Here is a 12,169-nt window from a genome sequence, read left to right on the forward strand (position 1 = left end):
AGCTGGGGCCTGAGCTGAAAGTTAAGGTCGTGTCCTCTGTGTTGGAACATTAAGAAAACTCTGTAGTTGTTGGACGGTATCAGTCTCCTGAAAGATCTCCTTCCCAGCACACCAATAACTCCTTGTGTGTATATGATAAGATATGTTAATTATAACATGCTTAATACCCAGAGGTTTCTAAGCGCGGACCCGGGGATCAAACCTGTGTTGCTCTGTGTCTTCTTGCTTCCAAGGCGAGCATGTTGCCGCTGAGCTATCCTCCCGAGACCCTTTTGGGATTTGGAAAAGCTGTGCCCCTGTTATCTGTGTTCTACTGGTGCAACATCTCTCGATATGGCAGTGCCACAGCTAGGGGGGGGCCTGGAAGCCCTACCAGTGGATATTTACAGTGTTCAGTCTGAGATAAAGGCCTTCGGGCAGAGGTAAAGTCAACCCCTAGCGGTGCACGAAGAAAGATTGGAAATGGTGGAAGACAGAGTTGAGGGCTTAAAGAGCAACCGACTCTCCACAGCAGTGCTGGAGGCCCAGGTGGGCGCGGTGATTAGGGAATTGGAGCTCAGAGAGAAAGAGGTTTGAATAAGATTGATAATGTGGAAATCAGGGAGCGAAGGAACAACATCAGACTTTGGGGTCTCCCTAAGGTCGATGGCGAAATAACAAAAGACCTGGGGAGAAGAGTGGGGGCCATGTTTAGGGCCCTGCTGGTTGCTGAGGAATCAATCACTTTTATGTATCACAGAATACATTGGGGTGCAGGTCCTGGTAAGGATGTACCCTAGAGTTAATCCGAGTTGTTGAAAATGTGATTCGGGTAGAGCGGACTATTGGCATTTGTGGTGGGTTTGTGAGGAGATACAGAGACATTCGGAAGTTGTTCTAGCATGGATAAGGGAGCTTGATGGAATTTCCAGGACTCTCTCTCTGCTGTTGGCACAACTGGGAGTAGAAGATGAGGGTGATGATGACCCGGTTCTGAATCACATGTCCCATACTCTATTGGTAGCAGCTAGGAGTTGTATAGCATAACAATGGAAGAGGTCTACCATACCAACATAGAGGCAATGGCTTCTGGGGGTAAGAGATATATACTACATGGAATAATTTACACACTTGCTTGACAAATCTAAGGATAACATAGATGAGTGGTGGGTCCCTTTCTTCAACAAATATGGAAGATAGTTTTGCTTATGCTTTGATGCTTGGTGCTGCATGTTTTGTTTTTATTTGGACAGAATACTTGGCCTGGGTGAGGAGTGGGTTGGATTGGGGTGGAAGGGTGGGGGAGAAAGGATGGTGGTGAAAAGGTATTGACATTGGAAAAAGCGTATTTTGTTTGAAATCCCACTGTTCTTGATTTCAACATTGTAATAAACTTTGATTTGATGAAGGGGTCTCCCTCCACTTCTTTGATTCACTCTGTAACAACACTTGAGAAGGGGCTCTTTGGACCTCTCCTGGGAGAGTTGGACTTTCAAAAGCCCTCAGTGATAATTTATGGCACTACTATGAACTTTCAAACAATTGCTTGCACATTGAGTCTGCTCGATGCTGCTTCATTTTCTTTATGAGCCCGTCACCTACTAGGCTCAAATTGACCGCTTGACGCTGGGACCCGACTCCAACTACTAGAGGGTCACTTGCCAACTCAAACCCAAGGATTATGCCATGACTCGCTCTGACTCACCTCTTGAAACTGCCACTTTGCCAAACCACAAATCGGAGCAACAGGATCACCATTTCGACCACCCCTGCCCTCGTACTCAAACCACTGGAATGTCACACCTCGATCACTCCCGGTGGTTACAACCTGAAACAACCTGGACCGACCTCGAAGAGATCCTGGTGAGCACTGCAAACCGCATCACCAAAAGCCACATTTGAGGCGCAAAGAGCCACCGCCAGTGGTCGAAGTGGGAGGGAGTAGTTGAGAGCGTTGCTCCACTACTTTATTTTATTAAGTTTTACCATTCTTATAAGTTTATTTGAAAAATAAACTGTTCCGGAATGGCTTCGTTTTGCACTGCACTGAACTGAACGTTCCCTTAAACAGCAGGCACATTTGTTTGGGGGTTTGGGTTTCATGTGGGAGGGGTGTGGAAATGCAGTTTGTGGAGAGCTGGGGCAGGTTCACTTCAACCACTGGCTGCTGCTTTTGAAACTGCTCGATGCCAGCTTGCTGCTTGGTCGTACACAACCCAACGTACCCGAACTGAGCTCGATCCACTCACATCACTGCTTGGAACCGAGTTTGACGTTGTCAACACACCAAAGACCCGAAATGAGGTACGGTCGACCAATAACTGCCCCATGGTCCACTTGGGCTCTAGAGACTGGTTAGTTCACTTTTGCACTTTTTCTTCACCCAAAGACATATCGTTTTTGTGGTTAATAATTTGCCTGTCACCCCTGTATTCATACTCAGAGTGCTCCATTCTTCTATTTAATCCATCTTCTCTGTTTATTCCACAGGGGTGGGTTTTGTACAGTGTTTTATAGTTCACTTTATTGCAAATGGTGTGCTTGATTAAAGTTGATATATTTTCATGGAAACTTGATTAGATATTACCTTTATTTTGGATTGTGGGACTCAGTTGTTTGGGTCACTACTGGATCTCACATTCACAACGCTCTTAAGAGCCTAGCCTTCCCTTGGCCCACGTTACCACAAACAGTGAAGGAGGTATATCTCTTAACTGGCCCTATTTTACCTTTATGATTGTGTTGGCTCTTTTGAAGAAGTGTAAGGGCTGAATAGGCATTTGTGCCCCAACTCATCCTTGTACTCCTGCAGAGCAGAATCCATTTTTTTCACAATAACGATTAAAAACAATCATCTGTAATTAGTGTGCCAAAGGGCTTTACAGAAATGGTGGTGTGCCAATTGTTTTGTCACTTTAAAAGAAGTCGACATCCACAAAGCTGTAACTTAGGAAATGATCACAAAATGTTCCTAATGTCTGCAAGACACTATCGGCCATTGCTTACCTTAGGCTGATGTTCTTGGTGCAAACGTGGTGTTAAAAATATATCTTAACAATCAGTAGATTGTATGAAGAAAGATGAAATTTGGCATAGCTACATATTTTGCAGTGTGAAAAGAAAACATATTTTTAGCTTGATACATTTGTGTTGAGGTTTTCCAATGGAAAGCAATACATAGTATACAACTCCTAGTGCAATTCTGTAAGAATACTATTATAAACTGATATACTATCCAATTCAACTGCAACAATTCAAAATATGTATGTTTAAAGTGATATAATACAGTGATAAATATGAAACATGCCACATATTGAGATCAGTAATGAAAATACTCCAAGTAATGTTAAGAGATAATATGACTTGATACAACTGAAAATAATGAATAGCTAAATAACAAAAACAGAACAAAAATGTAAAGAAAAAACACAGAAAGACATCATGCAATGATTACACATCAAGAAATTAACAATAGGTAAGAGTTTAAAAGAGGCTTGGGGATCATTAGCTGCAACTTTGCGCAATAAGGAAAAGGACAAATAGATGTGATATAAGTCATTTATAACGCGCCTGTACACAAGTGTTTCTAGGCGTGACATGACAAGGAGGGGGAAACAGAAGGAGGACAAACATCGATCTTACTATGCCTGGTGTCATTCAGATTGTGCAAGTGCGGGAATGAGGGTAGGGGAGAAGTGCCAAGGATCACGGGGGGTGTGTGTGTGGAGAAGTGCAGGTGACTCAATAAGTGCTGCCAGTGGGTGACTCTTAAGTGCAAAGAGAAGGGACTGTAAGGTTACAGATACAGACCCTTAAGTGCTGTGGAGCCCGGAGTCAGTGCGAGGGCATCTGGACATGCAGGAGCCTGGGCCCGAGGGGTGGCCAGGTGACCCGTGTGCAGAGCTATCAGGGGCAGTAGCAGAGGAGAGGGAGAGAGAAAGCGGAAGCGAAAAGGAAGGTCTTGAGTTGCTTCCGGAACCGGAGGTGGTTCTGCTCAAATTTGAGAGAGGCAGGGAGGATTTTCCATAGGGAGGCCCCCGCCGAAGAAAGAGATCTGTCCCCCGTTCTCTGCTTGGAAAAGCGTCTGACCCTCAGAGAATTTGAGGTGGCTGAGTGGGGAGCTGAAGAAGGAAGATGTTTAGGAAGAGAAAGTTGGAGGTAGTGTGGCCCCAGAAAGCCTAGTGGACGATGCAAAGGGTCTTGAATTTGATCCCTGCAGCCACGGGGAGCCAGTGCAGAGATTTCCGAGCTGGAGAGGTACTATGCCTAGGCTTGAGGCCAAGGACAAGTCTTGCAGTCCTGTTCTGGATGAGTTGCAAAGGTCGAAGAGTAGAGACAGGCAGATTTAGAAAGAGGCTGTTGCAATAGTTCAGCCTGGAGAGGACCTGGGCTCTAGAGACAGAAACAGGAGGCACCTAAGATCATGTTTCCATATTTCAGAGAGAGATCTAGCACAGCATCTCTCAATTCAGTCAATGGAGCAAGCATAGTCCCACCAGCCAAGTGGGGAAACAGTTTCAGAATATTTCCAACTGTGGATGACAGCGGGCAAAGGAAATGTTTTGCTTTACTGAAGAGTGTGCCAATTAAACTTGCCCCTCTAAATAAGAAAGCCACTTAAATAGATGTAAGTTGCTATAATTTGTGAATTGGGGGCAACTTCCATTTTTTCCAAATGAATTTAGTTACACTACATTTTCCCGAAAGCTTCGTGAATCATGTATTCGCGCAAAGTTTATGGCTAGACATTGACGTAACTTATTCCAAGGATAACGTACACCTTTGTGTAAATCATCCGCTTACTTTCAACCGTTGCGTGGATTTTAAACACCTGGTAGTTGTGCATCAAATGGAGATAGCAATGAAGAAGTGATGCCAACCCTGTGTAATATTAGTATACAGGCATTTCACAGCACAAATACACATATTGTGATCCCCGCAAACACTCCCCGGGTCATTCTGATTACAAGGGTGCCAGTGCCTGCTTTCAACAGCAAATAATATTAATGAGCATATAAAGGCAGTAAGGAGAATATCATAGCAATATCTACTGTAGTGGTGAGTGCTCAGGTAAATTATGACAATGGAATTGCCTAGCCAAAAGGTGGCAACAGCTGACATATGGTAGGAGCGCCAGATGGCAGTGCCTGGCAACTGCCAAAACCATTGGCTTGACCAATGCCTGTTCTGAGTGTTAAGGTTTGAAGTTTCTTGCAGTGGTGTTTTTGGCTATTAATGTTGGTGTTCCCAATGCGAACTTCCCATCAATGTTTTTGCATTTCAATTTTTAAATGGCCTCCCATGCATTGACTTGATTTTTGGGTTACAGATTTTGTTTAGGCCAGTGTTTTTTTTTCCGTCACGTTTTCCCAGTGGTGGGATTTGCATCCCTTTCAGCGAGGTTGACATCCAGCCACCACTGCACTGTTTTATACCCGCCCCGTTTCTGACGTTTGAGCTTTACGCCCCACCCCTTGAAGACGTCAGACCGTGCTAAAGAGAACACAAACAGTCCGTTTTGAGCAGTGAAGGGAATTGCAGGTTCGAGGACATCTGAAGGCTTCGAGGTGACGGACCTGCGCGAGAAGCCCGCACCGCCTGGGGCGCAGACATGGTGTCCCCAGTCACTGTGGTAAGTGATCGCTCCAAGAAGGGGGCGCCCGCCAGCTGCTGCCGGCGCCTGCTGCTCCTTCCAGCCGCTGCTCTTTGTCATCAGCTGCTCGCTGACAGCAGCGCTCTGGGAGGTTTCGTGGAGGATGGCGATGCGCATCCTCTGCCCCTCGGGGCTCTCTGTGGTGGGGAAACAAGGGGGCTTCGGTGGAAGGTGGGGGTGGTCTGTGCTTTCCCTACTGGGGGGCGGGGGGCGGCCTTCACGCGCCTCACAGGCGGGGCTTAGCCAGTCCAGTTGACAGACTGTATGTAAACACCGTGCACGTGACAGCGGATACCCCGTCGCGGGCGCCAAGTGTCCCTGCCCCCGGGGTCAAGGATGCATTAACACGCCGCAGCTCCGGTCGCAGGCTCCGCCTGGGCGACACCCGAGCCGCCCGGCATCCACGCAGCCTCCCTTCCCCGGCGCTCTCTCTCTAAGAACTGCCATTGTCTGAGGGCCGGGAGCACCTCCTCCCTCCCATTACCTGCCTCCCTCGGCGACAGCTGCTCACTTCCCCGCCGGCCCCCTCGGGGCTCGCCTAATGAAGCCGGCGTCTGCGGGCCGCGGGCATTAATGGGCCGCGGTTGCCTTTCCCGTTCCTCGTCAGCTGACGCGCTCTCTCTTTCATGGCGACTCTGCAGCAACCGCGGCGGATGAATGGCCGGCCCGTGCCACGGGTCCAGGTGGCGAGGCTCGGCCAGGTGTACCAGGCGGTCCCCTCTAGCCCAGAGCGGGGAGGGCCCTGTAGTCCTGGTCGTGAAAGCAACTATTATTATCATGCAGAAAGCTTTGGGGTTTTTATTATTGGCGGTCTAGGTCGGCCGGATGCCAGGTGTTGTGCAGTGTGGTGTGGGTGAGGCCTGTGGACTGGGGTTCAAGAGACTTTTGCGTTGATACCACGCACCTGAGATGCTGCTCCGATGCACGAGGGAGGCTGGCGTGGCTCCCACTAATCCAGACGCAGTGCTCGAGGTGTTTCTGGCAATGTGTAAGCCAAGCCGTGTATGATCCGGACTCTCTAATTTGGTGCTACGACCCAGAATGCGTATTATGATTTATAAGCGACAAAGGGGTGCATGACCCATGTTGCTTCCTCTTAACCTGGAGCCAGGGCACAGGTTGCTCCTGTAGTAGGGGGCACATGCGGTCAAGTTGGCTCTCAATAATTTAATTCCATAGTTTAGATCTGTGAGCAAGTGGGTCGCTTAAACTGGAGACATGGGCTAACAAGCTTTTGGCCATGCAAGAGGGAAAGGTGCAGAGTAGATGAGTCTTGCCAACTTCAAGTGCAGAACTCGAGTGACTTGGGTTAATGAATAAATCAGATGGCTCCCGCTAGTCTGGAAGCAGAGTGTGGTGACGCAGGAGGAGGGTAGCCGTGAACCTCACGCAAGACCCCAATGTTCTAATTCTTAAGGCATTTGTTGCGAGAGGCCAGGTTTGCAATGGTCCTGGTCATATATGATTTTGCAGACAGGTGTCATACACCCCTCTAACTAGAAGATATGGATCAGAATGTTCTAATCGATACCAACTAAGGCCAAGTGGAATGTGCTCCTGTTATAATATTTATTTTTTATTTGAAACCTATTGCAAGCTGGTGTTAAAAGAGGGACACCTTGTACGGTTCGCGTACATGCGGTTTGCAAGCTTTCATGGTAACATCGATCCATTCAGGCAGTTCTCTCATAGCTCTTAGTTTCCACTGTGCCATATGTGGATGGCAAGGAGTGGTTCTGAAAGGGCAGCTTAAATTCATGAGGGAAGTAGGCAGGGGTTATTTATTTATTTTTTTCAGTATCCCTGAACCAATGTAAGTAATATGAATAGCACACTTCAAAATAAAAATAAGAAACAAACCTTTAGTGTGCATTGATCAAAACGCTTCGAGGTATTTTAACCATTTGTTTACAATGCTGCCAACTCACTGCAGATGCTGGGATGGCACGCTGTCGCTAAATGTGTCACTCGGGCATCGACATTTTTCAAAACTGAAAAAATGGTCACGCTTTTTTATACCATAACCGAAACTGGGACAAGGAATAAACGGTGCCCCTTGAAAGACAAACACATGTGTAAATGGCTTGTAAATAATAATTGCAAACATTCGGCATTGTAACAACCGTGACAATAGCAGTCTAAGCACACAGAGGTTCCCCCGTGGCCTCTGCATGCCAGACGCTGCTCCAGGGGCACACTATGGAGACATATAGAGCAACTCTGTAGCCCCGCTGGAGGTATAGGTGAAAACAAAGGAGTCCCATAGGACATTATTATATCCTCTCCGCCTCATTGTCTCTTCAGAGAACAACGATACCTGTACGGCTAGTCACTCTGTCTACTGCACTTGCTCCACGGGGCAGAGACTGGTTATCGTCTAGATCTATGATAAAGAGATATGTTGCCATAAAACAAATTGCGTGGAAGCCCCCCCAAGTAATTCATGATATCCCTGACATTGTCTCCTCTCTAACGCTTAATGCATCAGCGATCGACTGTCACTTCCCCCTTTCTCTTCTCTGATCACTGGGTCCCAGTGGAGGTGTAATTAACTGTTTGACCACTGTGCCACTCTCCGAGAGGCTGTTCGGAGTCTCCATTTGACCACCAGCCATTATCCCCAGTAGGTCTTGAGAATCTGAAAAAGTGGGGCCAGATAGTTCAGATAAGAATTGGCCCATTGAGAGATGGTGGAGAATGGTTGCGCATCGGCAGGGTGGAATGCCGCCGACAGGCCATCTGTGCCCACAACAGCACTCTTGCATCCCCACCCACAATCTCTAATGCATCATCCCACAGGCACTCTTATCACTAGCACTTCAATTTGGGAAAGGGGTTCACTGAGGACCTCTGCCGGTTTCAGAATGAAACCCTTCAGCGAAGGGCTTGTATCCTTCCACTTTATCTCTTGCTTCTTCTGCTCCGATGCCTGGCCCGAGCAGAGCAAGGCAAGTCTGTTTTTTTACTGTCTACCCTATTGGCCTTCTAACGCAATCAGAAACTGTCTGTATCTTTGGTCAAGTAGAGGACGTGCTTGGGAATGTAACTTTCTCCACAGATTCAGAACCGAGAACCTCCTCTGGTGTACGTGGTATGCAATATACTGTAGGTATGGCATTATAGTTTATATTAATTTGGACTTTGCATGCCTTGTGTCACATGTCTAGCCCCTCCGTAAATCTTCCCACTCTTGTGGGGAAGGAACATTTTAAGTGCCAAAGCCATATTGTTTTTATATCTCCAGTGGGATGTGGCATGGCACAATTGTATGCTTATTCATTGTTTTATAATGCACCTCTTATATACACAATACTCCATAAACCCAATGACCTCCTGTGTGACTGTTTGTCAAAATTGCAATGTATTCGTCCAAATGTATTTCAGGGATATTCCCTTCCCAAGGGATGATATTGATATTGTATTTCTTGTGCACAAGTGTTTCAGAGAATGACAAGGCAAGGGGGAACAGGGGAGAACAAAAACAGCAATCTTACTATGCCCAGTGACATTGAGAACGCAAAAATGTGCGTACGAAAGGGAAACGTGCATGGAAAGGGGGAGAAGTGGAAAGTGCGGAGCAGAGAAAACCGATACATGATAATGAATAAATAATAAGGGCAATAAACTGTGGTAGTGCAGCCAGCAAGTGGCAAGTGCTGAGTAAGCCGATAGGGTATGTCAGATAAGTGCAGAAGAAAAGAAAAAGGGGGTGGGGAACTGTATGGGTACAGATACAGACCCCAGTGCAAGGGGTGTCCCGGAGGCAGTGCAGGAGGGTGGCAGGGTGAGCAGGTATGGGCCCGGAGGACATAGGGTGGCCAGGTGCACGGTGCAGAGAGAAAAACAGAACAGCAGGGGATAAGGGGGGCAAAGGCAGAAGCAAATGGGAAGGTCTTGAGGTGCTTCCGGAACCGGAGAAGGTTCTCAAGTTTCAGAGTGGCAGGGAGGCTGTTCCAAAGGGAGGCCCCAGCCGAAGACAGAGATCTTGATGACTTAGCTGAGATATCTCTAGAATTCTTTGTGAGCAACATGATGCTTGCCCCTCCACCCCCCGTGCAGTGTCTGCCAAATTTCTCTGGAGTAGGACTAAACATGACCTTGAGATTGTAATGACCCTAACAGTTCGAACCATTCAACAGCTGAGAAGAATTTTAAGAAAAGTGCTCCATATTGTGTCAGGCTTTCATTTGTAAATGGAGGTCTTTCAGGAGACCGCACATAATTGCATGGAAACATTTCAATATACTCTACACAGGGAATTAAACACGCATTGAAATTGCATGTAGTTCCCCTCCACCTATGGCACTTTTCCTAGTCAGCCCAGATTCTCGACACTCTGTATGGTCCTAGGTAAATGAGTAAGGTGAGGACCACTGACTTGTTCGAGGATGCCACATATTCCCTCATCTTAAAGAGCGGCTTTCCTGAATTGCTTTCCAGGATTTCCCCTGCCCTGACACAGGCAGAATTCACTTTACTAATTATTTTCTTTCGCTCTAATTATCCACCAGGTAAGTGTACGTCTGCTGCTGAAAGATCATGATTCATCGCGCCACATACTTTACTGAACCGAGGATGGTGTCGTGGTTTGGCTCTCTGATTTTCCAATTTGTATTTTATGTCTGAAGCAAAAGCATTTCAAACCAAGCATTTTCTGAAGAACTTTTTAATACATCATTCATCTCCACATAATACTGTTTCACACAATCCATGTTTACCGTTAAACATTGCGCATTCCCTGGCTTGTAAAACGCGCCCGAGGCGGGGTAGTCTACTGCCTCGTTTACCTTTTTTAGTTTCAATCCCCCCGACGCAGGCCATGAAAGGAAAAGCCATGGAAAAACTACCACACAGGAGAAGCTTTAGATTTTCGTATAATTTTCGGAAATGTAGTTGTAAATGCACTTGTAATTGGCATGTAAATTAGTGGCATTTTGATCTTAATGGAACAAAAATAAAGTTCTATTTCCACTACTGTTCTTTTACTGCAGCCCATATAAACAGTATTTGTTTTATGGCAGCTATTTAAAGGCTTGCTACATTCACTATTCTTCTTCTGTAGATGCTGGACTTTTGGTTAAATGGTAAATCTTGAATGCAAGAGATATACCTTCATATGTTATCTGTTTCCATAAACCATTACAAGAGTGAATTTGACAATCAAGCCATTGTTACCCACTTTCACACGCCATACAATAGTGTGCCAAGCTATAACAGTTTATACAGTTAATGTGCCAGGCTTCCAGTGCACCACGGACACCATCCTACCCCTCTAGTTTACATTTCCATTCACCTATCACATAACCTGTTTTTGACTTGGCCGCTCTTGGCCTCTACGCTTGGCAGTCACAACATTGCTTTGCTGGAGTTTGTTCAGAGAAATGAATCTCGTTCTATGACAACAAAATTCTTTTACGCTTGAAGGGGTTTGCTGGAGCACACTTCAAGTCCATCATCACTCATACACACCCCCAAACTCCCTCGAAGCTTGAACTCTCTTCTCCTACAGCACCTTTCAATGTACCCTCGAAATTCATCTGCACTCGGCATCCACAATCCATTTTTGGATCAACATGCGCCCAAATGACCACAAACACCTCTCTCGCTTTAATCTGCCCCTTCTTAAATCCGTTTGCTTTACTCTCCCCCTGGTCCCCTCACCCTTTCCCCGCCTGTATTCCCTTCTGCATTTTCCTCTGTCTCCACAGACCATATGGTCTGGTTATCCGCAGTAGGGGCAGGATATATCAACTTCCAAATAACATAAGCCTCGGTGCTCTGGGATCACTGTGGTAGCGATTTGGCACATTTTGCCTTACTGCACAAAACCCCAGACTCATTTAAAGTGGAAAAGTAGCTTTAATGTGACAGGCCAAAGCTTACAATTAACCGCTTACCTGGCTCCATGGCCTTACAGACTAAAAAAATTTTTTAAATAACCAATTAATTCAACATTTTCATTTTCTCCAACAATTAAATAATTAAATAATTCCACTTCCTCCCTAACTATCCCTTGGATCCTACCGTCTCCTTACCATTTCTCCAGGCGTCCCGCTTTCTCCCCGGGGTCATGCCCCTCCATGTTCAATATCTGTTCCCCCCAGGGTAGCCCGCTTGTGCAAACAGCACCACCCCATCCTTTCCCGTGCCATTCCCCCATTGTGCTTCCCTCCCCCACATCTAAAGGGGCCATGCCCCCGGCACCAGAAAACCCTCCCCCGAGGTGTTCTTTCCTTCCTACTTACAACTCTTTAACATATCTTTCACCAACCAGATCCATTCCGACAGATAATAAGTATTTCCAATAACTGACAAATGGACGTCATCCTCTCTAAATATCATAAATCCTTCATAAACTATGTCTTTGTGGTCCAAAACCGGCACCGCCACAGAGGCACAAAATTTCACCATCTTTGTTTATCCCCTTCCTCGCCCTCTCTATCGCTCCCTCACTTCTCGCCCCCCTCCAAACTCTCTGCGGCAACAACTTAGTCCAAACTACACATGCTCTCTCCCCGCAGGCCATCTCACTGGCCA

At 46.5% G+C, this 12,169-nt stretch overlaps 1 protein-coding gene across 1 annotated transcript in view; it reads left to right on the forward strand.

Moving 5' to 3' along the window:
- The first annotated feature begins 5,431 nt into the window (after positions 1-5,431).
- TMEM86A (transmembrane protein 86A) overlaps positions 5,432-12,169 on the forward strand; it is a 171,075-nt gene continuing 164,337 nt past the window's right edge. Inside the window, exon 1 of the mRNA XM_069624163.1 lies at positions 5,432-5,611. Coding sequence (XP_069480264.1) covers positions 5,591-5,611 — 21 coding nt within the window. The 5' untranslated portion in view covers positions 5,432-5,590. The remainder of the gene's footprint in view (positions 5,612-12,169) is intronic.

This window comes from Ambystoma mexicanum, chromosome 11, assembly GCF_040938575.1.
Source record: "Ambystoma mexicanum isolate Mex_15411 chromosome 11, UKY_AmexF1_1, whole genome shotgun sequence".
Classification (NCBI taxonomy): domain Eukaryota; kingdom Metazoa; phylum Chordata; class Amphibia; order Caudata; family Ambystomatidae; genus Ambystoma; species Ambystoma mexicanum.